The 27,280-nt window shown below is 49.7% G+C and overlaps 1 protein-coding gene across 1 annotated transcript in view; it reads left to right on the top strand.

The window, feature by feature from the left end:
• Positions 1 to 26,570, top strand: part of Paqr5 (progestin and adipoQ receptor family member 5) — a 31,305-nt gene extending 4,735 nt beyond the window's left edge. Inside the window, exons 2-7 of the mRNA XM_055622086.1 lie at positions 7,740 to 7,867; positions 10,938 to 11,143; positions 14,025 to 14,151; positions 19,994 to 20,090; positions 21,876 to 22,017; positions 26,329 to 26,570. Coding sequence (XP_055478061.1) covers positions 7,740 to 7,867; positions 10,938 to 11,143; positions 14,025 to 14,151; positions 19,994 to 20,090; positions 21,876 to 22,017; positions 26,329 to 26,570 — 942 coding nt within the window. The remainder of the gene's footprint in view (positions 1 to 7,739; positions 7,868 to 10,937; positions 11,144 to 14,024; positions 14,152 to 19,993; positions 20,091 to 21,875; positions 22,018 to 26,328) is intronic.
• The last annotated feature ends 710 nt before the right edge of the window (positions 26,571 to 27,280 follow it).

Raw genomic sequence — 27,280 nt, 5'->3', positions numbered from 1 at the left:
AATAATAATAATAATAATAATAATAATAATAATAATAATAATAATAATAATCTGGAAAGGGGATTGGGACAGGCCTTCGGAATGTAACCCACACACTCAGCCCTACCAGGTGTTCTTCTAAGCTTCGTCTAACAATGTCCTATGACAAATGTCAGCAGGGAACTCAGACCCATAATTATTATAATTTCCCACCACGAATCAAACTGGAGATCTTTGGTTTCGTTGATTTCTTCTAGTCCATTGTGTATCTTATCTAAAATGAAATCCACATGTTCTCTTTTCTTAGCCTTCTCATTGGGTGAAATGAAAGTAGTTTAAGGTCAAATTGGCTATGTATTTCAGGAAATTATCTCATCCTGGGGATCATTCAGACACAGAGTTACACACCTCTGAACTGTTTCAAAGAAAGCTTTCTGGAGGCTGTTAAAATGGCTTAGTAGGTAGGAGCACTGGCTGCTCTTGCAGAGGGCCCAGGCTTGGTTGCCTGCCCATGTTATCTTGGGACTGTCTGTAACTCCATTTCCAAGGGCTCCAATGCCCCCTTCTGGCCTCTACAGGAACTGCATGCAAACGGTACACAGACTTTACATGCAAGCAAAATACCCACAAACATAAAAGAAAAATAAATCTGGAAGAAAAAAAAAAAAAAAAAAAGCTACGGACTCCAGCAAACAACTCAAAATGTGCACCCTGCTGGCCTAGGACAGGCACACGTTGGGATTTTTCTCAAATTCTGACCTTTATTAGCTTCCTGCTACTTCCTTAACAAATTTTCACAAATTTGGTGGCTTAAGTAAAAGAGGCTCAGGGGTCTAGCCAGCACATGTAAGACTCCCAAGGCTTCAACCCCAGCACTGAGGAAACAAAACAAATGACAATAAACTAGCTGGAAGTATCTTCCAGTTCTATGGACTGCAAGTGTGGCACCGATTGATGGGCCAAAATTCCAGCTAAAAATGACAGAGAGAACCCGTTCCTTGCTCTGCCTAGCTTCTAGAGGTACTCCCCCACCCCCATCCCTCAGCTCCTGACCCCCCTTCTCTATCTTGAAATCACCCTGACCTTCTTTCTGCCTGCAAACTTCTCACTAGACACACCCCTGGTCTCTGACCTTTCCCTTTGCTGGTTTTTCATGTCCTGTGTGCTAGGTAGCATTCATTTTTTTGGACTGGAAATGAAGAGCACATTCAAAAAGGCATCTGGCCTTCCCCCCCCAACCACACACACACCCTTCCCTTTTCTCACCATCAAAATCTACTGCTATTTACGACAGGCCAGAGACCCTTCATTTATTTCCCCTTGGGTGATTTGCAGTTTAATAGCTAGAAAAACCACAACCACGGGGCAGAATTTCAGCCTTCAGCTGGCCAGTGCTTTGGGGTCTCAGAGTGTCAGGGGGGCTTCTGTGGTGTTGCAAGCAAGCAAGCAAGGGAAGAACAAACAGGCTGACTCAATCTTCCGCCCCTGGAGCAGGGAGGTTCTCACTCCAAATCTTCCAGTCTGCTGCCATAGATGCAGAGCGGAACCCTACAGATCGATTCTGCTGTGCAAATACGCAGGTGCCTGCTATCTCAGAGGGTGAGGGGTCACTGGAAATGAAGCCAGGCTTCAGACTAGTGAGGCGATGATTGTAATTTGCCGTTGGGGATCAAACTGAGCTTGGAATACAAAATTGTTTTCAAATGTTCTCTTTGCTGTTTTGATGTATGTAGCCTGTGTTCTGTGAGGATCGACTCTATTCGGAGCACTTTGCTGAGGCTGGAATGGCAAGGGGGAGGGAACTTGCCTGCTTGTCCTCAGAGCGGCTGGGCCCAGGAGCACACCTGAGTGCTAGCAATTCTGTCCAATAACAGAGGTTCAAGCTGGGGTGGGCAGGGATGGATCTAGGGAGAAGGGTAGATCGGTTGTGTTATTTCAAATGAAAGTCATTCTGCCCTGCATCTTAGATGACTGCTGTCTTTTTCTATCCCCTGCCCATCTGCCAGTCTCTCAGGAGCTACCTGAAGTCCTGCCCTTACCACTTGTGTAATGTTGGGCTTGTCATACATGTAAAGGTCAAAATTGCAGGACATGTGGAGACAGGCTTTTCTGATCAGTACCCAGCCCTGGCTTCGGTGGCAAAGATCTCTTTTCTCATCCTCAGATCTGGGACCAGATTGTAATAAGAACAATGGGTGTTTGGCTTATGTAGTAGGTGTAGGGACATGTCACTGCTCCCAACTGTCAGCAGCAGCTATGACTCGCCTCATGGTCTAGCAGAGACATGGTCTTGCCAGGGACAGATAGTTTCTGTGGTTGTGTGACGTTTGGAATTCTGGAAACTTAAGAGGCTATCTAAATACTAGTGCCTCATTGTAGGTGTTGGTGTTGGCTGGTGGTTGTTCATGGGGCTTGGTTGTGGTTTGTTAGTAGTCGTGCTCAAAGAAGAAACAAGAAGAAAGAAAATTAAGTTAAGGATCTCTCTCTCTCTCTCTCTATATCTATCTATCTATCTATCTATCTATCTATCTATATATATATATATATATATATATATATATATATATATGAAGGATATATATATATCCTTCTTTCTCTCCTGTCCAGTGATAGGGGTGAAACCAGGGGGATAAAGGGTGGGAAAAAGAAAAACCCACAAAGCAGCAAAGACCAGCTACAACCTTCTCTCCTTCTTCCTTTCCTCCTTCTCTTCCTCCTCCTCCTCCTTCTCCTCCTTCTCCTTCTCTTCCTCCTTTTAGACCAGCCTTATTCCAGATAAGGTTGATTACCCTGACCTGTTTTCAGCAATGTAGCTCAGGCTGTACTTGGATGCCATGTGTAGCCAAGAATGGCTTTTTAACTCCTGGTCCTCATGCTGCCTGCCTCCTGAATGCTGGGATCATAGGAACACACCACTTGGCCTGATTTATGCCACACTGAGGAACAGGCCCAGTGCTTTGTGCTTGCTAAGCAAGCTCTCCACCATCTGAGCCACATCCCCAGCCCTGGGACCAGAATTTTAAATGTGATTGACAGGGACAATATCTCTGCTCTTTCCTTCAGGCTGTTGATTACACCTGTGCTGGCCAAAATGTAAGGACCCCCAAAGAGGAGCATAGCTGTTTGATCACTCACATGGGCAGTTTGTGAGTGGCCTCTTCCAGTCAGCCCGAAGCCCTAATCCTTGCCACCAAACCGCCCTTGCTATCAGATCAGTTTCTTCATCTTCCACTCTCCCAGATAAGGTCCATCACTCTGGCTTGTCAGCAAGAATCCTGTCAGGTTGCTTTAGCCAGGTTCCTCTTGTCTCTTGGGGATTTTCCAACTACTAGGCCTCAACCTACTCTTTGGTTTTAGACTCCTACTTGCCTATGCCACAGTGGTCCTGAAAAAAAGTCTTCCCTGCTGGGTGTTACCTAATTTAAAGCAAGGATCTACTTAGCTGATTCACACAAAGGAGCAAATAATTAATTATAAATGTACCTTTCCAGAGTCTTTGTATTTTAGTAAGCAGCCAACACTTTAGTTCATTTGAAAACTTTTGAAATGTTTATTTACTTTATATGTATCAGCATTTTGCTTGCATGTATGTATATATCTATATCATACACACACACACACGTGTGTGTGTGTGTGTGTGTGTGTATGTGTGTGTATACCACATGCATGCAGTACCCAAAAAAGCCCAGAAGAGGGTGCTGGATTCCCCCAGAACTGGAATTAACAATTGAGAATTGGCATGTGGCTACTTGGAGCTGAATCCAGGTCCCTTGCAAGAGCCCTAAGTGCTCTTAATTCTGAGCCATCTTCCAGTCACCCACACACACACACTGATTTTTTTGTTGTTACTGTTGTTGTTTTTTGTTTGTTTGTTTGTTTGTTTGTTTGAGACAGGTTTCTCTGTGCAACATTGGCTATCCTGGAACTCACTCTGTGGACTAGGCTGGCCTGGAACTCACAGAGATCCTCCTGCCTCTGCCTCTGCCTCCGAGTGCTGGGATTAAAGGCCCACCATACCATCACTAGGCTGATTTTTTGTTAAATGGGAAAGAAAAATCCAAACACTTGAAAGTAGTCTGGTGGGTCAGTGGGAAACCTCTGGGAGCCACATCTTCTGACGGAGGACCTTCTAAGTGCTCCCAGACTAGAAACAGCCTATTCTGTGTGCATCAAAGACAGAAGGCCTACTTGCTTCCCTGTCCATAGTGGAAACTGCAAAGTGCCAGTGGAAACTGCAGGTCAAGATTCCTGTGCCCATTGTAGGAGTCTGTCCACTGCAAGCAAGGCAGAATGTGGATCCAAAACTGGAAGGATGACTGGGCTGTGGCTCAGGCAGTAGAATGCTTGCCTGGTGTGCTAGGAGTCCTGGATCTGATCCCCAGAACCCCACTCACTGGTTGTGGTGTTGTATGTATGCCATGATCTCTGCATCCAGAGGCAGGAGAAACAGAAAGTCAAGGCTGTCCTGTGTTTTAGCTCAAGGCCAGCCTGGGCTGCTGGACACCCTTTGCCAAAAAAGTAGAATTTAAGATGTTTTTTTTTTTTTTTTTAATGGAAGCAAATCAGTTTCATTAGCTAAGGTCCAAATCTAACTCAATTGTATTTCTTTTTTAAAACAAATTACATTTACTGATTTATCATACATGAGTTTACAGTCTTTTTATTTTTTGGCAATGTAATACATGTATACAATGTATACAATGTATCTTGATCCTATCCATCCTCAACTTCCCTCTCTCACTTAGCCCCAGTCAAACTGTGTGCCTGGTGCTCAAGGGAGTCAAAAGACTAAGTCAGATCCCCTGGAACTGGAGTCGCAAGTGGCGTGAGCCACGTGTGAGTACTGGAAACCGAACCAGGTCTTACTCAAGAACAGCAAGTGCTCTTAAACCACGAACGATCTCTCCAGCCCAAATTGTATTTTTTTTATGAGATCATAAATCAGCTTCTCTGTCCTCCCTCCCACTGCCTAACCAGTTTGCACAGAGTTGCCCTTTGGTTTCCTAGAGTTTGTAGCTAGCATCAGAAAGCCACATGTCTGCTGCCCTGGTTAGCTTTAACTGTCATCTTGACACAGCCTAGGGGCATCGGAGCAGTGAGCCCCAACTGAGGAATTACCTACATCAGATTGCCCTGTGGCCATGTCTGTGTAGGATGCTCTTGACTGTGAATTGATGTGGAAGGTCCCTGCCCACTGTGGGCGGGTGATCCTGGGCTACCTTAGAAAGCTAGCCAAGGCTGAGCCTGTGAGCAAGCAGCACCCTCCGTGGCGGTAATGTGTGGAACAGCAAGCAGGCTTGCCTTGAGCTCCCACTTTGACTGCCCTTCATGATGAACTGTGACCTGGGATTAGAAACAGCAAATCTACCCTTTTCTAGGTTCCTTTTGGTCAGAGTATGTTGTCACAGCAGCAGGAAGGGAACTGTCACGCCCACTGTACAGGCCGCCTCGGTCCTTTCATAGGTCCCGTGGTGCACCACAGGGGTCCCATCAGTGTGCTTCCTCCCTCCTCTTTCGAGATGAAGTCTTGCTAGGTTTGCCAGGGTGGCCTTGAACTTGTAGAGATCCTCCTGCCTCAGCCTTCCAAGTGCTTAGATTTCAGGCATGTGCCACCAGGCCTAGCTTTCAAACTTGCCTTTTTGCTTACTTTCTTTTATAGTTTTGTGGGAACTCTTGACCAAAACAGCAAGAGGTAGGAGCAGCTGTGCTCTATACAATGCTTTGTTTTTATTTTCAGTGCTGTGGATGGAACCCAGGTCTTCAGCATTCTAAGCCAGTGAGGCCCTTGCAGCCTTTCCCTCTCACAAGGAAGCAAAGGGAAGCTTTACAAAGTGTTGGGACTTAACTTCCAGCATGGGGACTAAATACTGCATGCCACTGTGCTTACTTGTCCACCTACTCCCGTGTAAATGTTCTCTGTGTGTGTGTGTGTGTGTGTGTGTGTGTGTGTGTGTATGTGGGTCAAAGGACAGCTTGCAGGAGTTAGTTCTCTCCTTCTACCATGTGGCTTTGGGCATTGAATTCAGGTCTTGGCAGTAAGTGTCTTTGCCCATGAAGTCATCTCACTAGCTGTAATTCACATTCAGAAGGTGATGCCAGGCTTTGAACCGTTGAAATCAGTGGTTCTAGCCAGGCCTGATGGCTTACACGTGTAGTCTCAACGTTTGGGAGGAAGACTGCCAAGTGTCTGAGGTCAGCCTGGGCTGCAGAATGAGCCTCTATCACAGAACAAAGCCAGTGATTTCTAATCAGAATTACATGTTGCCTCCTGGAGACCAGTCCAGTGTTTGGAGACATTTTGGGTTGTCACAACCTGGCATGGAAAGGGGCTTTAGTGAGAGTGACGAGCACTTCCAGCAAGTAATAGGTAACAGTGCAGACACACAATAGGCCAGAGTCATGTGGGCCAGACACCAGAAGTGGGGACCTCGAGCTAAGCAGCACAAAAAGGGTTTATTTTCTGATATCCAGCCAGCTCAGCAAATGGAACCCTTTCCTTTTCTATGTTTTCCCCCATCTCTGCCTTACGGTGAGTGTATACAGCTCTGTAGCTCTTATAGTCATGGCAGGAATACATTTCACTTTTCTTCACTAGATATTCTGAGATGGGGACCTACTTGCCCTGGTGTTTTATCACTTGTCGTGTGTATTAGTGCATGTGTGTGCATGTTCAGGCCAGAGGTTGACATTGAGTATCTTCTTCATTGCTTCACCACGTTATCTATTTCTTTGATTTTTTGAGATAAGGTCTCACTGTGTAGGCTTGGTACTTGCTACCTAGGCCTGGCCTTGAACCCACAGAGATGTGCCTGATTCTGCCTCCTGAGTACTGAGTTTAAAGGTGTGCCACCATGCCCAGCTGCCACCGTATTCTTTGAGGCAGGGTCTCTTACTATACCCAGGACTCACCAATTGGTTAGAATGGCTGGCCCACAAACTCCAGGGATCCTTCTGTCTCTACCTCTCCAGCACTGGAATTACAGGCTCTCACTGTTTTCCATGCTTGGTATTTTACAGTGGTGCTTGAATCTGACCTCAGGTCCTCATGATTGTACAAGAGACACTTCACCCACAGAGCCATCTCCTAATCCTTCTGTTACCATTTTAAATTGATATAATGCAATACTATAGATAAATTTAAAAAACAAAACAAAACAACAACAAAAACTGGTCTCACTGACCAGGCTAAATTTCTTACTAGAGTGTTGGGGAAAGAGAGAGCAATGCTTACCAGATGGCCTCTCTGGAGACTGTGGCTCTATGATCCTGCTGTGGCCAGCCTCCTCTTCCTAAAGTCCAGTCTTTAGCATCATAGGCCTCATCATCAAAAGGCCTTTATGAAGCGCCTTGTGAATACATCATCCCACTGAAAGATCTTCTGCAGAGATCACGCTACCAACCTCTAACATCCAGGGCAAGCTGGCTCAGGCAGACAACATACATGCGAGCCAGTCACGAAGGCATCTAAAGATCAGGCCATAGGCCTCAGGCAGAGTACAAACACGGGGACTCTTAGACAACATTCATGCCAAGGGTAAGCACAGCTGGGAATGCAAAGCCATCTGACCCTTGTCTTAACTGGCTTGGGGCTGCTTGGACAAGAGGGGAATCTGAGAAACTCCTGGGAGGAGAGTGGACAAAGGCAGGAAGGAGAGGACCAGGTCAAGGAACTATTCAGCCACCCAGGAAACTTGATGCTAGCCAGAGACACCCTTCCCTTTGTCTCACCTCCTTGCCCCTTCCTTGTCTCCCCTCCACAGGTGTTCCATGAGCAGGGCATCCTCTTTGGCTACCGACACCCACAGAGTTCCGCCACTGCCTGCATCCTCAGCCTCTTCCAAATGACCAATGAGACCCTCAACATCTGGACGCACTTACTACCCTTCTGGTACCTTCTGGCCCCTTCTGGCCCCCTGGACACCCCACCTCTGGAGCCCCAGGGACTAGACTTCTTAAAAACACAGCTGCTGTCAGGAAGATTTTGAGCTAGGGTCAGGGGTCCACCTGCATGTATGACAGAAGGAGAAGGATCTGGGACTGTCATGGGCTAGGTGACCGACCGGCTGTGGATTGCCATAGGATGCTAGAGCTTCTGTTGACTGGGTAGCATTTATCTTCATCTTCTTCAGTCTTGCAGGCTTTGCTGGTCTTCAAGAAGTCTTTATTAAAATGTCACTAACTTGAGCAAGTCACTTAATCTCTCTGAGCCTGGCATTTTCTGCCTGTAGAGGCATGATCCTCTGTCCATTTCTTGGGACAATGATGTGAGGCCTGAGAGACGATCCTGATAAAGACAAAGATACAGGAGCCGGAGATTGTAGCTCAGTTTGTAAAGTGTGTGCAAGAAGCCCTGGGTTCATTTGCTTCCGCTGCATATACCAGGCATGGAAGCCCTGTGCTGTAACCTCAGTCTTCTGGAGGACTACAAGTTCAAGGTCATCTTCAACTACATAGTGAGTTTGAGGCTAGCCTGGGTTACATTAGTCCTTCCCTGACAACAAACAAACAAGCAAACAAACCAACAAACAAAAAGACACAGGCACAGTTGTGGGCACGTGTAGTTGTCTAGAGATTATAGTAACCATTGGTCACCTTTCATGGAGCCAGCTGAGAGCCAAGGTCTGGGAAGTAAGGGTGACAGAATGGGAGGTGGGGGAGTTCCAGGAAGGCCAAGAGGCTCCTTACTGAGGAAGGTGGAATGAAGGCCAGCTTTACACACCTTGTGCCTTTGCTTGGAAATGGAGGGGTGGGGCAGGCCGCATCCCACATGGTGGTACAGCTCTCCCTGGGCATCTGTGGGGAGTGACTCCTGGTTCCCTAAAAGACATCAGGACCTGTAAGTTTTCCGTGTCACGTGCACAGCTTTTCTATATCTCTCTGCACATCTTCCCTGTTCTTTAAATCATCCCTAGATTCCTTAAAAAACAAAGGCAAAATGCTATGTCAAAGACCGTTGCGCTGCTAACACAGTAAGGACGCTGTGCAGGTGCAGCCCCTCCCTGCTGGGAGATTTTGGTTGAATCTGATGATGAAACAGAACCTGGAGAGTTGGGTATCTGTGGAGCCTAGGGACCTCAGATATCAGCAGGTCACTGTTCTACTTAGCTATCTGTGGACCGGCAGACTCAGCTGGAGGGGGAAGGCTTCCTCCGGTGGAGTACAGATGGCGGCCCAGGCCAGGCCTGAGCAAATCCTGAGTCATTTCAAGAAGCTGAGGTAGGTGTGCAGTCTGTGAGTGTGGCAAGCAGCCGTGAGCTCCAGGAAGGTTGTGCTTCAGCATGGAACAGCCAGCACAAGTAGCTGTCGGCAGAGAGAGCGGGGATCCAGCAGCTAGCAGGAGGAGAGAGAGGACTGTCCTGGGCCCTGCAGGCTGGGCGGTGGCAACAGGGTCCACCGGCTCAAGAAGGCCATTAAATGTTTGCCTTATAGAAAATTGAGGCTGAGGAGATGAGACAGTGAGTGAAGACAGTCGGTAAGCAAGCCTGGCAGCCCCAGTTTCATCTCCAAAACCTAAACAAAGGTAGAAAGAAGAAGTTGTTCTCTGGCCTCTACATATATGGCACAGTATGCACGAGCGTGCGCGCACACGCATACACACACACACACACACACACACACACACACACACACACAAAACACTGCCGCCACCACAGCAAAAAAAAAAAAAAAAAAAATTGTAAAGCTTTCTGCTGAGTGTGGTGGTCATACCTGTGATCCTAGGGCTTGGAAAGTTGAGGGGGAAGATCATGACTTTGAGGCCCCGTCTGGGCTATACACTGGGGCCCTGTTTCAAAGAAGCACCAACAACAGCCTGTACATGCTTGCAGGGTGAGGGCTGCAGAAGGGATAGAGCCAAACCACTCCTCCGACCCCCGTTCTCCTCCCAGAGCTGCAAGGCACCTGCGGGCCCTCCAGACTTTTCCCAGGAAACCTTGACTGTGCCGCAGCCCCATTATTTCTCCCCATTGCTCATCTCCCGCGAAGACCACATTATCTGTGCCCAAGACTCTAAGGATTCTGAACAGGTGTTCCAGCTGGATGAACCATAGTTAGTTTATGCTCTCTTATGGCTTGGTTTAGTTTTGGGGGAGAGGGTCTCATGTAGCCCAGGCTGACCTTGAACCCTGTATAGCTAAGGAAGATCCTCCTTCCTTCACCTCCAAGTTCATGTGCCGTGATGTCTGTCTGTGTTTTGACTGCTTTGAATTCTGTGCCACCACGTAACGTCTACCAGTGCTCGTGATGACGTCCACGCACAGCTGAGCCACCTGCACGGCTCCAGCTCCCAACAGCAAGCCAGGCTCTCAGATGCCCGCTCCAAAAGGACATTGTCCTAGGGAGAGCTAGGACAATCTGCAGCCGGGACACCCCACAAACAAGACGAGGAGTCATCCGTCGATGACAAAAGGAGTATTTGGGAGGAAGAGCAAACAGCTCAAGTGTCCCCTATGCTAGACAATGAGAAAAAACCACACTTGTAGCCAGAAAGGCTCTGTGACCCTCCTTCAGGGACTGGGTAGAGAGATCTCCAGAGTTTCCCTCGTCGACAGACACTGTGCGAAAGGGATGTTGTTCTCCAGTGGTGGTTTGTGAAATGGAGAGTGTGTGTAGGGAAGACGTGCAGATGGCTATGGGCCATGCAAATGTGACTTAGAAGGAACTTCCCAACACTCAGAGCCACCGTGAGAGAGAATGAGACCCTCCTTAAATCCGTATAAGCTGAGACTGGAGAGTGTCTTGGGAAAGATGCTGTAGGAAGGGTTTTGTCCTTAAGGACTGACTTTATGCTACTTGTCCGTCCCCACAGGCTGCTTCAGGTAAAGCAGGCACTCGCCCACCACAGCCTCTCCAGTATGTGTCATGTCACTTAAGTGGCGATTCAAGGATGGAGCATCCCCAGTGGGGCGGAAGGCAGAAAGCAGTCAGAGGGCATTCAGTGGGCGCATGCTCTGTTGTAGGTTCTTTGTGTGGAGGTTCGTGACTGCACTGTGCGTGACGGACATCCGGAATGACAGCTACTCGTGGCCCATGCTTGTGTACATGTGTTCCAGCTGCGTGTACCCGCTCGCGTCCAGCTGCGCACACACCTTCAGCTCCATGTCCAAGAACGCCCGCCATATCTGCTACTTTCTGGACTATGGTGCCGTCAGTCTCTTCAGCCTGGGTACGTGAGGCCTTCCCGGGGGCTGCCACCTGCCTGTCTCCCGAGAGATTTGGTTTTCGGTAGTCATGACGATGTGGGCCCCTATCAAGGGCTCAGTAAGGAGCTTGCTCATATGTGTGCTGTCTGTGGTGTGCCCTGACCTGTCGTGTTCGTAATTCCTATGGTGTAAATGCCCCCTCCTTCCCTTCCTTCCTGTTCCCTGAGAGTCATCACCAGATGTAGAGGTCTAAGGAGAAGCCTTGTAGCACCCTCACTATGTCCTAACTCTGTCACACAGATCCAGACGCTAAGTACTTAGGACTCCATTACTGTGGTCTATTTAACTGAGTTTTAATGGTGGCCACAATTAACCACTGGTTGCAAAGACTTTGAAATGTTCAGTTTGGTTCTCACAGGCCACTGTGGACTGACCCCAGCACATCAGGGCTGGGATCTGGTGTGCCTGGTAGAGAAAGGATAGGGTCACAGCGTTTGCCCAGAGGCGTAGAGGTACACAGTCTTGCCCACAGTGCTTCAGAAGTGGAGTGGCGCACTGCCAAGCAAGCGGAGTGGTGCTGCCCCCATCCTCTTTGACTTTTTCCTTTTTTTTCTGACTAGCAAGTCTCTCCTCCTGCTTTTCTCCTCCCCAGGGTCATCTGTCCCTTAGGATGCTGGTGCTGGCTTCTTCCTCCCTCCTGGCTCTGCTCTAGCTATGAAAGCTAGTCACTGTATCTGTCTGTTCCTGCAAGAATTTGTCCAGGAGGAGGCTCCCCTCATCCTCTTTCCTCTTCTTTCATAAGTGTACACCTGCTTCTCTCTCTCTCTCATTCGCTTGCTTGCTCTCTCTTTCCTTTCTTTTTGAGACAGGGCCTCAGACTGGCCATGTAGAGAAGAATGACCTTAAGTTCTGACCCTCTTGTAGCCATCTTCTGTGCCACTACAGTTGGTCTATGTAGTGGGACTGGGACTCGGGGCTATACGAGTTCCAGGCAACACCCTCCACCAACTGAGCCCCACCCCAGCTGCTTGCTGGGGTTCTAATAAAGTCGAGCATTTGTGGGAATCCTCCTAAGCCAGCTGTGTGCTGAGACCCTGACACACACCTTTTTAAAAAAAGATTTTATTTTTATTTGTCTGTGTGCCACGTGCGTGGGTGCCTGAGGAGGCCAGCAGGGAGCAGCCAGTTCTCTCTCACAGACGGTTGTGAGTTGCCTAATACAGATGCTGGAAAGCAGCCACAGTCTCTCCGCCCCTCTGGTACATATTTACATGGCATTCAAGGGTCCAGATCCTGCTTTTGTGCCACCAGTCCCAAATTCAGTCTTAGACGAATTTCTTAACTTCCCCAAGGCTCATTCTCTATAGCAGAACATAGAACAAATTCAAATGCTTTTGAGTCTGTGTCAACCTCACAAGGTAGCCATTACTCTGATTGACAGCGAACATCTTCATCTGCTACCTGGCCCATCTCAAGCATCCCCCACAGGACCCTTTTCTGGGCTCAGGTCAGCTTGGCTTCCCGCTGGAATTTCAGGAGGTCTGAGGCCCCTTTGCTCTTCCATTGCATGCAATACTTGTTTCACATCTCAGCAGTGGGACGTCGTGGTCCAGACAGCTCCTGAGCATTGGGTGTGAAGAAGGGGTCCCTGGACCCCTGGAGCAGAGCTCCTGAGTGAACTCCACGGGGGTTCTGTACTGTCCTAGGAGGGGAATGTTCAGCCCTCTCGCCTGGCACTTGTGTTTATGTGTGTGTGGAGGTGAGGGGACCTTTGTGGCGCTTAAGTGCCTTGCACTTTTTGAGACAGACTCTTACTGGCCTGAAGATCCCTGGTGAGGCTAGGGCCCACTGTCTCTGCCTCCCCAGCACTGGGCTTACAGGTGAATCCCACCAAGCTGGGGTTCCTTACCCCCGTGACCAGCTTCATTAGAAGACCCACCTGTTGACTGGCAGAGGAGGCAGAGGTTGAGTCTGGCCTGTTTCTTCCTCTAGCTGTGTACCCAAGGTTCTTGATGTATTAGAACAGTGGTTCTCAAAGTGTGGGCCGTGACCCCATTGGAGGTCAAATGCCCCTTTCATAGAGGTCGTCTCAGACCGTTGGAAAACACAGGTATTTACAGTACAGATCCTAACAGTAGCAAAATTACAGTTATGAAGTAATGATGAAAGTAACTATGGGGGTCATTATAACATGGGAATTAAAGGGTTGTGGCATGAGAACTACCATATTAGAGTAACAGGTGAACGGGGCCAAATCCACCTCTCCCAAAGGTAAGCATGCAGGTCCCAGCCGCTCTGAGACAGGCAGTAATAGCTCCTGGTTCTCCAACCAAAAGCTTTCACCTTTAGTCTTTCTAGAGAGTCTTGATAGGGCTGCCTCTCTCGGACTCTGAAACCCAGAGCCAAGCCCCATGCCCACTAGCCAGCCCCAGTCCACTGATGGGACATCCCTGTCCTTGTCCCTCCCTTCCTGTGACACCGAGCTTCTCAGGGGGCCAGATGAGTTTGGCATCATCATTACTGGCAACCTGTGGTTAGAAGCAGCTATTCATCTCCAAACTGCCTGGGTTTGAATTTTATTTCTATTTTTTCCACTGTGAGACTCTATGAGTTACTAGCTCTCCCCGTGCCTCTATATGCTCATCTTTAGAATAAGTGTAAGCTTTATATGGGACAGGATTACAAAGACAGCACGAGTTCACACACACACAAACACACACATATCCAAGAGGAACGTAGCCTTATGGAATTTAAGGGGAGTGGCAAGGAGGGTATTCTGGGAAGGCACAGAGGCTGGCTCCTGCACAAGTCTCTGCAGAAGATGAAGGCTGAGGCGGTCTTTCCCAGGAGTGCTCACGGAGCTGTGGCCTGGGCTGTGTCTCAAGGTTGGGGTTTCTTTCCCAGGCTCAGCCATCGCCTACTCTGCGTACACGTTCCCTGACGCGCTGATCTGCAGTACCTTCCACGAGTGCTACGTAGCCCTGGCTGTGTTGAACACCATTCTCAGCACCGGCCTCTCCTGCTATTCCAGGTACCGGGCGCTCTGAGCCTGGGTGGGAGGACCTAGCGTGTCCCCACAGGAGGGCCAGTTAAGGTCAGCAGAAGAGGTGAGCCCAACGGAAAAGGCTCCAGGAGCCTGGCTCCAGGTAGAGGTTAGTGCGATGTATTGTTTCCTTTACTCATTGCTAGGACAACACACCTGACAACATTGACTAAAAGAATGAAGAGCCCCCTGCCCCCCAGTTGGAGGGTCCATCAAGGCAGGAGGGTCAGAGCAGCAGGGCTGGGGGCTGAGAGATGGTGCCGCCAGCCAGCTTTACCCTTTTCATTCACCTCCAGACAGCTACAGTACCCGCAGAGGGTAGCTCTCTCTACTTCCATTAATCTAATTCTGGAACTTCCTGATAGGTCTGCCCCAAGACTTGTTTCCATGGTGACTCTAGATTCTGTCTAGTTGACAGTATTATCACACTGGCTAGTGGGCAGGCTTTTCCAAATGTAACCCAATGCTCTGAAATTCTTCATAACTTAAACAAGAGTGTCCCTATGCTAGAGTTGTTTTCATAGCCGCTAAAACTTCTACAGCAGCCTCTGCTGCCTGGGCAGGGCACCGTGTGTCTCCTTTGAACTTCAGTTGCTCATCTGTACAGGGGGATCAGCACAGCTCCCTTCTGGGCAGAAGACTGTAGGTCATGTATCTAGGATACCTATCACAAGCCTGGGCAGGGAAGGTTCCCCATAGCCAGGCAGGCCTCCCCTCACAGCGATGGGTGGTTCTGGCATCGCTAGGATCGTGCACCGGGTGATGAAGGGTATTCAGAAGTGGCCATGAATCATGCCCAGCTCCCTGCCTCTGACCCTGCTAGTCTTCCTTTCACACAAGCTTCTGTGGGGTGGAGTATGAGTGGCGTGGCCATGGGGCCGTCTGGGCTAGTTGACACTGCTCTTTGCAGGCGTGAGCTGCCTGAAAGTGCGGGCTCCCTCGGTTGCTTAGAAAACCTTCCAGATGATTGTGGCAAGGTGACAGTCCCAACCAGATGGTGCCGCCATGGCGGGAAGGGTCAGGCCATGGAGAAGCAGGCAGTGTTTCTCTTTGGGGTGGTTTTGTTCCAGTTTCCTCTGGGTGACACACATGGGGAACCTGGCAAATGTTTTTTCTTTTTTTTATGTGGGAGGGTGGGTTTTTATACAGCGTCAGAAGGTTCACCACAGCTCGCCCTGCATTTGCTAGGATGTCTGAGACGGGCTAGAGGCAGGCATGGTTTAGTCTGCCCAGAGTGAGGCCTTGCTCCGTGTGACCCACACTGGACTTTATGTGGCTTCATCCATGGTGAACTGTTCTCTTATCTTCTCGGAAAAAGAGGAGGGACTCTTTTATCTTCTTGAAAAATCACGGATTTTGGACAGGACTTGAATCTACCTGTAGAGCCAGGGAATAAAGTTTCTGGTCCCAGGTTGCCATGTCCTAATTCCAGGAGGAATTAAACTTTGTGGTGTACAGCCTCTGCACTAGGGTGGAAATCTGGGGATTCCACAGTTGATGGAGAGAGAGAGAGATTGGGTCCCTTGTTGACCTTAATTTTTAACAAGCCTACTTTATTTAGGGTTATGAAATGCTTCTACCTCCCTTCCAACCCCCCAACACTGGGTAGGCGGGATAGATTAATGGAGACAGAGGCCGGAGTTCTCTCCGCTACTTCTCGTTGGGTGGGGTCGTAGGATTCTTCTGGGGCAACACCAATACCAGCCGTGCAGAAATCCAGAAGCCCGGGGAATCAGCAAACAGCAAATGCAGCAGCAGGACGAGCCAGCAGGCCTCCTCCAAGCAGCCGCCCTTCTTCCTCTGGGCTGCCGGGTTTACAACCCTAAAAGTCCTCCGACTTCAATTCCACCTGGCAAAGACCACACTTAACAGGTGTGGACAAACTAAAATCCCCAACTTTTAACAAATTTTAAATTTGTTAACAAAATTTTAACAAAAACATGTTAACATATCATAAACCAGAATGTCATCACAGTCCCCATCTTGGGTGAAGCAAGCACATACCTGGAAGAGCCGTGCTCACGGCACAGGCATGCAGAGCGCCTGGCCTTTCCCCCAGCTGCCCAGAGGAGGCCTGGACACCCCGAATCTGGCCTGGGGTCAGTTATTACCCCTGTGTAGCTGGTCCCTACACTCCTCATTGCTCTGGTATTCAGAACGGGGCACCAGAGGGGAGAAAGGCTGTGGGGTGTAGGGCTTGAGGCAGCGCCTGGCTCTGGAAGATACGGACCCTATGATTAGTGCGCCAAGACTGCTCTCCCAAGAGCCCGCAGTGCAGCTTGTTAGGACGTTTGGAGCCTTTTCAGTTAATTACATTTTTGGCCAGCTCCTGACAACCTGTTAGCCACCAGAGCGTGGTGCTTGCTTCTAGCCCAGAGTCCCCCTGACCATGCAGGCCCAAAGGTGGGAGCTGTGCATTCGGGGTACCTGCTGTATTTGGTGTTTGGCCCTGAGCCAGGAATATCTTGTGCCCCATATCTGGGGCTTCCTTTCCTTGACTATGACACAGTTTGTTTCTGCGGATCCAGAGAGCACATCTGGGGCTATCATCCCCAGTCACCTATCCAGCATTCCTCAAAGGTTGCCTGGGCTCTGGGGACCCATGTGAAAAGTCTGCCACACCTGTCTTACCTTCAGAGGGTGACTGGTGCAGGAAAGACAGGACACACGTGCACAAACACACATAAGAGAGAGAGGAGACTGAGAGGGCACTGCCATTGCTCTGTGAGGCAGAACAGAGAGCAAGGGATGCAGATGACGTCAATGGCACATAGGTAGACACATAGAGATGGGAACAAGCGACAGCCTTGAAGTTGGAGAGAAGGAAGGGCCTTTGCAGCAGAGCGAACAGCCTGTGTGAGGATGGTAGTGGGAGGGAGTGGAGGGGCCAGGAACAGCAGGGTGAGAGGGAGGGCGGCTAGTGAGGGCCCAAGGCCAAGCTGGAAAGTTAGTGCCTGCTCGGAAGACCACCCTTTGTACTTCGTGGACGGGGTCTACTGGGCTCTCCTTTTGGGGCTCAGTTTGCTTTCCAGGACCTTTGAGATAGGTCCCCGGCCGCCGTGCTCCGGTCCTCTCATGCTGCCACACTTGAGAAGGGAGTAAGTAAGAGCTGTTCTTTGTGGAGGACGAGCAGGGCCCCAAGCGCTTGCTTCTCTCCTGAGTCTGCCCTCGACCTGGCAGCCCAGGGAGCTGTCCTTCCTCCCTTTGCCTCGCATCATCTGTTACTGTAGATCTTCCTCTCAGCACGTCTGTTGGGTCATTGAGCTTTGTTTGGTTTAGTGTCCGACTGTGTAGCCCTGGCTGCTGTGGTACTCCTTATGTAGCCTAGGGCTACCCTTTCAACTTAGCACCACCCCCCCAGTGTTGACACAGATGTGTACTCCCAACTTCCAGATGTGTACTCCCAACTTCCAGAAAAAAATTTTTTTTTTTTTTTTTTTTTGCAATGTTACTGAGGTCAGTATGGTGACCGTCACCAGGTTACCGGGATCAGAGGAACAACACCTCAGTATGTAGAGTGATAAAAGCCAGCCTCAAGAGGGCCGGGGTCAGACGGGGGCAGTGGCTCAGCGGATGGAGTTCTGCAGGCTGTGCGTGTCAGCCAGATGGCGGAGTGAGGAGAAAGCCCCACACAGTAAAAGACAGCGCATGCACACACGCACACACACACGCACACACACACACAAGTGTGCACCTTTGCAGTTGAATAACCTCCATCTCACTGCTTGCATCAGGCATTAGATTTGACGTTCCAGTTGCAAAGATTTATTGACTCAACCTGGTCTTAAGGGAGGCTTCTCCCCAAATCCTGGACTGCTTCCTGGGCAGAGCTCTCGACCCCAGGCTGTGTGAGCCAGCTATACTCTGACACTGTGGCTGGGTGCTTTGCAAGCGTCTCTGGCCAAGGCTGCTGCCTCCAGGAATCTCTGGCTGTGGCGACACCCTGTGGTTTGATGTGGAACTGCAACCTCCGTTGCTCTTTCAGTCTGCTTCTCCCTTTTGTCCCAGTACTCAGCTTTGCTGCTGGAGAGTTTGGTCCATCTGCCCCCTGCGGAAGCACTTTTTCAGGCCTGGTGACATGTGGACCCATGTCACAGGAAACCCAAGCTTTGGGGTACAGCCCTCACCAAGTCAGAGCCAGGTTTTCTTTGCGTGTCAGTGGCCACAGGAGCATTCTTTAGGGGTGAGCCTGCCCCAGACATGCCAGACACATATGGGGCCTGTTGTAGTTGGCCAGCTGCTGCTGGGATAGTGGGAATGTGTTTCCTCTGGGCCCTGGGGAAGAAAGATAGAGGCTGGGCCTGTCAGGAGCAGGCAGGGCAATGTGACAGCGAAGGACAGACACCTTGGGCTAAATTCTAGCTGTGTTTCTTTTCAGCTCCTCCTTAGACCGTCCTCCCGGTACCCATCCTCTCTTGTTGTTATGTAACCTCTGCTTCAACAAGCTTTGAGATGAGCAGGGAGTGGTTTGTTTTCAGAGCTACATTTAGTAGCTGGTCTCTGCATGATCCTAAAGTCTTTGGTGCCCCTTTAAGTCCTTACAACACTGTGAGGGAGGGACTGGCCATACACATCTTTACAGGAAACCTGCCATAGCAGCATGGCTCTGACGTGTCTAGCTTGTGTTGGAACCTAGTATGTCCCTATGAAACTGTAGCAACACTGCCTCTGTCCCCACTGTTATACTGTAATCGAGAAGGTAATAGGAAACTGGGTGGTGGTGGTGGTGGTGGTGGTGGTGGTGGTGGAGATGGAGGTAGCAACAGTGGCAGCTCTTGCCTTTAGTCCCAGGACTCGGGAAGCAGAGGCTGGCGGGTCTCTGTGAGCTTGAGGCCAGCCTGGTTTTACAGAGTGAGTTCCAGCGCAGCCAGGGATACACAGAGAAAACCCTGTCTTGAAAAAACAAACAAACAAAAAGCAGATAATTGGGTTTTGTTTTGGCTGTTGGACACAGGGTCTCCTATAGCCCAGACTGACCTCAAACTCGCTTTATAAAATATATTGAAAATGTCTTTGAACTTCTGATCCTTCTGCCTTGACCTCTAAGTGCTGGGGTCACAGGCATGCATCACCATGTCTGCTTTATAAGGGCTGGATGAAACCCAGGGCTTCTGGCATGCTAGTGGGAACTCTACCACAGGAGCTGCAGCTGTGGGTGGAGTCTCCTAGCTCAGCCCTGACCTCCTGACCTCCTGACCTCCAGCCTGAGCATCTGTGCTGCTGAACCTCAGGTCTAAAGCTGTTATCCCTCTCTAGGTCTTCAGAGGCCCAGTGGTGACCTACCCATCCAGGAGGTCCTACTTCCTGCTTCTAAACAGTCAGTGCAGTGCATTCCTGTTGGATTCTGTCTTTGGAGGGTAGTGGGAAAGCTTTCCCCGGGCCAGTGTTCCTGTGCATGGTATAAATTGTCTAGAAACTTCTCTGGGCTATCCAGCACCCGCTTGAACCCAGGTCTTTGGGTGGCCATCACCTGGGTGGTTCCAGTTACTTGGGTTGCATGAGGATCTGTGCTTAAGGTCCCTTCCTGTCTCAGTGGTGGCAGCCTTCTAGAACCTCTTTGCTGGTAAGTCCTCTGACCTTTGCAGGGATTCTGCCTGAGTCTCTCCAACCTCGTCCATCTTGGTTCGCATGCCACTGCATTTCATGCTCTCAGAGGCAAGTGTCTCCTTAGCTGAGCTTTTGTAGTTTCCGCCAGTGTAGAAGGACTTCGAGAGGCTCATGGAAAAGCTGTGGTCTGTGGGAGGTTGTGTAAAAGTGCTCTCCCTCTGTTGAGGAGCCATGAGCACATGTGTGCGTTCCTGAAAAGCTTCCGTGTCCTCCCTGACTGCAGGTTTCTTGAACTGCAGAAGCCCAGGCTCTGCAAACTGCTCCGGGTCCTCGCCTTCGCCTACCCCTACGCCTGGGACTCACTCCCCATCTTCTACCGGGTAAGGACGTGGGGCTACCTCTCCTCTTCCTGTCAGTGTGCCAGGGACTTCACGGTTTTGAAAGCTCTGAGGAAGTCATAACACCGCAGTGGGTCCTGGGGGACTCATAGGAGCAGAGAGACTTGGGTGCTGCAGGTCACATGGGCCTGAGTTCAAATCCTAGTCTCCATGGTTACTTGCTGTGTGGTTTATGCAGTACACAAATCCATTCTGAGCCTGGGTTTCCTCATCTGTGAATGGGGCTCGCGTCTGCTTCTGCCTGGGAGGTAATGAAGACTTTTAGGTGCAATGTGTCGTCTAGGTTCAGCATTGCCTTGTGAGTCGGCTTCGCCCACTGCAGCATGAGGCACAGATGGCAAGGGGTGGGCATGCAGGCAGTGAAGAGTTTTGCCTGCTCCCTGGGACACTGGGTGTTTTCTGCATTTCCCTTGAGGGGTCTACAGGAGACTTAGGGATGGGAGTGCAACTCAGAGCTCCTCCCTCTTGGAGGCAGTTTGTGCAGACACACAAGGGAACTGCAGCTGCCAGCATCGTCAGTTACACGCAGATCTCATGTGATGCCGTCTAGTGGTTGGGTAGCTAGGGCAGAGGGGCAGGGGGTGGATGCATTAATACCAGAATGGCCCTGCCTCCATTCCAGTCCTCACTTCGCTGCTTGTTGGTGCTTTGCAAGTCAAGCTCAGGCCCACTTTCCTTGTATATAAACCGTGGAAGGTGAGTCTGCCTTAAGGTCCCTGCTGAAGCTCAGATGGGGTGAATAACTGGCCTAGTGCCTGGCTCCTAATAGTAGGGGGGTGACTGTTGTTATTTATAAAATAAAGTAAAAACTTTTCTTAATCTTGAAGCTTTATAATGGTCATATGTTGAGGGGTGGTGATATTGGATATTGAGCCTAATGTCTTCTCTGTGCTAGGCAAGGGCTCTACCATAGACCTATATCCCCAGCCATTGACTGACTGATTGATTGATTGATTGATTTTGAGAAAGGACCTCACTAAGTTGCTCAAGCTGGTCTTCAACTAGCTCCACAGCCTGGATGGATTTTGGATTTGCAGTATTTCTGGTTTAGGGACTGAGTTCAAGCTTGAGTCACCAAGCTAGGCTAAACAGTGATCCTTTTTGATGATGCAGAGAAGCTCCCAAGACTTCTTGTTTTTAAAGTTTTATCATTCACATTTCTTTTGTGTGCATATCTGTGTGTATGTGTGTGAGAGCGAGAGCCACAGCAAGCAGGTGCCTGGGTTGGTGGCAGGGACTTTACCCACTGAGCCATTTTGCCAGCTTCCCTTCTAAGCCTTGAAGCCTTCGTTATGAGCTGACTTAGCTCTGTATTGTAGCTCTTCGTATGGAGGCAGGTGCAGTAGGGCTGTTCTCTGCTTGCACTTTATTCCCCCGAAAGGAGCAGCAGTATCTAGTAGGGTTCCCCTCCCCTCTGCTCATCTTTCTTTCTCTCTCCTCTCCTCTTCCTTCTCTTTTCCCCTCATTCCTTCAGGCCACAACTCTGAAGAGGTGAGGCCTGGTCCTGTGGAGTTTGTGTGTGCTGGGAGGTATGGGTCTGGCTTCTTCTCAACACCTTGTGTTCTTTTTTTCATTTATGTATGAGTGCTCTGTCTGCACATACACCTGCGTGCCAGAAGAGGGCATCAGCTCCCTTTTTTAGAGATGGTCATGAGCCACCATATGGGTGCTGGGAATTGAAATCAGGACCTCTGGAAGAGTAGACAGCGCTCTTAACTGCTGAGCCATCTCACCAGCCCGACCTTTTGTTCTTTTAAACACCTGCAGCTCTTCCTGTTCCCAGGGGAGAGTTCAAGAAATGAAGCCATGTTGTACCACCAGAAGCACATGATCATGACCCTCCTGGCCTCTTTCTTGTACTCCGCTCACCTGCCAGAGCGGCTGGCTCCTGGACGCTTTGACTACATCGGTGAGTGTGGTGGAGCAAGGGTAGGCACAACCCGGAAGCAGGGTGTGACTCCCAGCTGGGGTAGGAACGTCCTTGACGATGTGTACGTAGCCACAAGGCAGGGGACCTGGAGAAGAGTGACCCTAAGGGAGTCAACAGGCATAGGCCATGGTGAGTGACAGATACAGTGAGCGACTTTACACCTCCGTGGAAGCCATCATGTGTGTTGCCAGTGCCCTGCCAGGCACAGGGAGGATGGAAACAGGCAGGCCCAGGACCCTGAAGCATCCCAACGGATATCTATTCTGTTGGCACCTAAAGTCTGACTTCCCAGCATGACAGAACATGGGGGGCAGCCACAGAGAGGAAGAGGAAAGATGGTTTGCAGGTAACACTGAGAGTACCAGATAGCAGGCCGCTGTGCAGAAGAGAAAGTCGGTCTGTCTGGAATATGGTGAGTGGAAAGCCTGGGGTCATATAGAGCTGTGGGTCTCAGGTGTGTCCCTGACCAACACCAGCAGCAGAAGGCAGCTGAGGCTTCAGCTTCTGGGCCCAGCCTCAGACCTCCTGACCCAGGAACTCCAAAGCTAGGACAAGGCCAGCACTCACAGAGGTCATGTGACACCCAGGAGAGACTTGAGAGGACGTGTGGTTGGGAGAAGTGACAGACACAGGGGCTCCTCGATGGTGCACCGTTCCCTCCCAGCACAAGCTGGGGTTCTTCTCCCCTGGCCCACCTGGCACTGGTGCTGCTGGAAGAAAGGCCCCTGTGTTTGTTACTTTTCTGTTGCGGTGACTATAAACTCGGGGTTTGTTTTTGGTTTATGCTTTTCTGGCACAGCATGAGGCACAGCCTGGTGTCACAGCATGAGGCAGCGGGTTGTATTTGTCCACAGTCGGGAAGCAGAAAGAGATACTCAGCTCGCATGCTTTATATTCAGTCCATGACCCCGACCCATGGAATGGTGGCTCTTCCTTTTTCAGTCAACCCAATCCAGAAACTCACTCACAGACATACACAAAGGTTTGGCCCTTGCATGTCTTTAGGGACTGTGAAGTCGACAATATTAGCTATGGCAGCACCTTTGGGTGGCTTCTGTAGGTGACAAGCCTTCGGCACAAGGTTCCTTAACTAGATACCAAGAGACTCAAAAAGCCAGTTACTGTCCCCTCCATAGTAAGCACCCAGGTTCTCCCCAAGCCACGTTTGTCCCTGCTGGAGCCTCCTCCTCTCTCCTCTCCAGAGATGGAGAGATCCTGCTTCAGAGATGGAGCCAGACAAGCGTTGTGTGATCCGATCAGAGTCTCATTCTTCTCTTCTCTGTCCTAGCTGAAGGGACTGCAGCTAGCAAAATGCTTAGAGCGCATATTCCACAGAGATCGAGGTCAGAGGCCAGGAGCTGGGGGAGCCAGGCCTCCGCCTGCCCACTCCAGCCCCACCCTGAAGGAAGACAGAGCTGTGGATAAGAGCTTGGGGATACAGGGGCAGGCAGAGGTGTGGCGAAGACTGGTCACTCCACATTCTGTTTGCTCATGACAGTCCTGTCCTCTGGGGCCTAAAGGCACACAGCAGGAAAATGCTGTGGTAGCAGGGGAGGGTGCTTGGCAAGCCTGGTTATCCCTGGCCTCCAGGAAGCCCCAAGACCTGGTAGGTGGGATATTTGAAGCCACTCTTCCTTCCATAGCCCTTTTACAGGCAGCCATTGCTGGTGACACATCTGTGGCTCATCTCTCCAACCGAAGCAGGGTGAGCAAATGCAGTGAGCCAGGGCTCTGCGATTAGCACCATATCACAACTGTAGCAGAGGTCACTTGCCTGCTTCACACACACACATTTGGAGCTGGGCACAGCCTGTGCTTTGAACTTGAGTAGGCTGGGTGCCATCACCTTCTTCTTGGGATGGAGGCTGGAGCTGAAAGAAAGCACTCATGCCAACGTTCAGCCATCCTGTGCAGCTCCTGTGGCCAGACACCCGACAGCAGGCTTGTTGAATACTTCTCAAATGGGTTTGGTGGCACCATACAGAACTTTCTCATGCATTAATATTTTTTTTATTACATGTCCGTGATGTGTTCATGGGTGGTGCTGTGGGTATATAGAGGTCCAAGGACAATTTTCGGGAACAGGTTCTCATTTTCTACCATGTGGGTCCAGAGTGAACTCAAGTTGTCAGGCTCAGTGGAAGGAGACTTTACCACTGAGCCTTCGCACGCGCGCGCGCACTTTTCACATTTATTTTTAGCTAGGGTCTCAATATGTAGTGGAGGCTGGCGTTGAACTCATGACCTTTCTGTCTCTGCCTACAGAGTGCTTCAGTTACAGGTAGGTGCCAGCACACCTGGACATAGCTTCTCCTAAATAAGAAGCCGTATTTAACTGTCGTGTTGAACTGGTTTGCTAGGGCTGCAGCTCCCCCACACAAGGGGAGCTCTGCATACCAGGGTGGGTCACCTGCACAACAAAATGCGATTTTCTCACACTCAGAAGGCTGACTGCTTGAGATGTCAGCAGAATGGTGTCTTCATCCTCTTCCCTCGGCCTGTGGAAGAGTTCCTTCCCACAGTCTTCATGGGATTCTTCCTCAGTGGAGATCATGCCCGTGTCCAGTGGATGGGGGACCGCCCCAGTCACCTCACTGGGATTTAACTCTCTCTCCAAGATGGCCACTGGTTGGACTTCAGTATGTAGATGGTTCAGAGACACAGTTTAGTCATGGAAAATACTATCTTCTCATCCAACTTTCTGTGTCAGATTCTCTAACCCAGGACTCCTTTTCTCAGGGCCTTGCCTACTTCTGCCCCTCCTGCTTGGGTTCCTACCCAACAGCTGTGGGGTTGGTGAGCTCAGTCTGCATGGCATCCCAGCTGAAGGGCCCCTGATCAGATCTCTAACTAGCCAGAAATTGAGACAAGGACACTTTGGAAGAGCAGCAAGAGGCAGGGAGAAAACTTGGCTGGCTCTTCCTGCACCACTGAAGTTGGAGTTAGAGCCCTGGGGTAGCAGGGTGCCCAACAATTTATTTAAGAAACGGGTTTATGCATAAGTCGCTTTAGAAAAGAATTTGTGCTCATCCAGTCTTCATGGTTTCTTCCTATTGATTTCTGAAATAATACAGTAAGGTGATGTATTAGGGGTCTCTAGAATAGAACTCAATATATAGGATCTATTACCCAGATTCTCCCCAAGCCACATTTGTCCCTGCAGCAAGAAACGGATACAAATACGAATAGAAACAAAAACAGTGGTATATAATGCCTCCAGCAAATCTTACAAATTTACAAAGTGTAAATCCGTTTGGGACATGTCCACCCTTCCAGTACAATCCCCTCTGCCCAGGCAGTGAGCATTTCCATTTCTAGCCCTGCATGGCTTCACCTATTGTGAACATTTTAGGTTTTAAAACAATGTTGTCTGTGTTCATATATACGAGTGTGGTGGGGGAGGCACGTGTGTGTGGGTATGTGGGGTGTGTACATGTATATGTGAGTGAGGGTGTTGTCTGCATCCGTGAGTGTGCATTTGTGAGCGGGGACATGTGAGTTCATGTGTGCCTGTGTATTTGTGTGCATATGTGGGGGTTGGTGCATGTACAGGTACATTCTGAAGCTAGAGGAAGATGTTAGGTGTCATGCTTCATTACTCTCTGCCTTGTTGCTTTAGTCTCCAGCCTGGCCACCAGCTAGCCCCAGCAATCCTCCTGTCTCCACCCTCCACAGCGCTGGGGTTAGAGGCATGACCAGTCTGGCATTTTACATGAGTGCTAGGGTTTTGAACTTGGGTCTTTATTTGCACAGCAAACAGCCTTACACACTGAGCCATCTCCCAGGTCCTTTTTAAGCATTTCTTACAAATAAAACTATAAAACTGGCGTGGTGTACAAGCCACAGCTGGTGATCCCAGCACTCTGGAGGTGGAGGGAAGAGCGTCCGAAATTCAAAGTCATTTCACAGTGAGTTCTGGTCCAGCCAGGGCCGCAAGAAACCTTTTCTCAAAAGGCAATCAATACCAAAATAAGTTCAAACGAGCAAACAAATAGAACCCTGTATATGATCTATTTCTGGCTCCTGAGATTTACCCGTCCCATTTTAGCATGCATGGCACAGCCTGTGTCCGTTTGATTGATGACTTCCTAGCACTTGATTCTGTGTGCATACATGTGAGTGTATGTATGGGGGTGCAGAGGTCAGAGGTCAACTGGTGGGAATGTGCACTCTCCTGGGGTGCCCTGGGTAGCACTTGGGTTACCAGGCGTGGCAGCTGGAGCCTTCTGCCACCGAGCCATGTCTCTGGTTCTGACTGGTAGTCTTGATGGCCTTTTGTGTCTGTCACAGGTCACAGTCACCAGCTGTTTCATGTGTGCGTGATCCTGGCCACCCACTTGCAGATGGAAGCCATCCTTCTGGACAAGACCCTGAGGAAGGAGTGGCTCTTGGCCACCTCCAGACCCTTCTCTTTGCCTCAGATAGCAGCAGCCATGCTTCTGTGCATTGTCTTCAGCCTCAGCAACATTATTTATTTCTCAGCTGCTCTGTATCGGATCCCTGAGCCTGAATTACATGAAAAGGAAACATGAGCAGAACATGCTGGACTTCAGTGTTAGCCTTGGTTGTGGTGCTGGCTTACAGTGGCCAAATCGTTCCCAGTGACTGATGTCCTGATACTGTTTATGGGTTCATATCAGAAAGGCGTATTTAACTGGGGAAAGTTGTCTACACACGCACAGATTCTGTATGTGTTCCGTAAGAGGGAGGACATGGGCGTAAGTCCCGGGTAAGGCAAATTATTGAAATATTAAGTTTTAAACTCATTTCAAATGGGTGTCTAGGGGCTGGAACTGGAGCTCAGTTGGTAAATACTTGCCTAGACTATACAAAGACCTATTTTCGTTTGTTGGTTGGTTTTAGCTGTTTGTCTCAGGCTGTAGCTCAGGCTGTCCTGGAATTTACTATGTGCACCATGCTGGCTTCGAACTCACAGAGACATGCCGCCTCTTACTACTAAGTTCTGGGATTCGAGGCCTGTGCCATTACACTGAAGCCCTGGTTTCGACCCTCAGCACAGCATGAACCTGGCCCTGTGGCTCATGCCTATAATTCCAGCACCAGGGAAGCAGAATCAGAGGATCAGAAGTTCAAACCCATCCTTCAATACTTAGGGAAACTGAGGCTATCTTTGGATACATGAGAGTCTGTCTCTAAAGAACAGTTCTATTTAAACAGTCAGATTAAGCAAGCTGCCCTGCCCTTATAGTTTTTGTATTAATGTTTAAAATTGAAATAGGCT

The sequence above is a fragment of the Psammomys obesus genome, unplaced genomic scaffold (genome assembly GCF_907164565.1).
Source record: "Psammomys obesus unplaced genomic scaffold, mPsaObe1.curated_primary_1811, whole genome shotgun sequence".
Classification (NCBI taxonomy): Eukaryota; Metazoa; Chordata; class Mammalia; order Rodentia; family Muridae; genus Psammomys; species Psammomys obesus.
The sequence above is the reverse complement of the archived record's forward strand: the minus strand, read 5'-3'. Positions and strand labels throughout refer to the sequence as shown.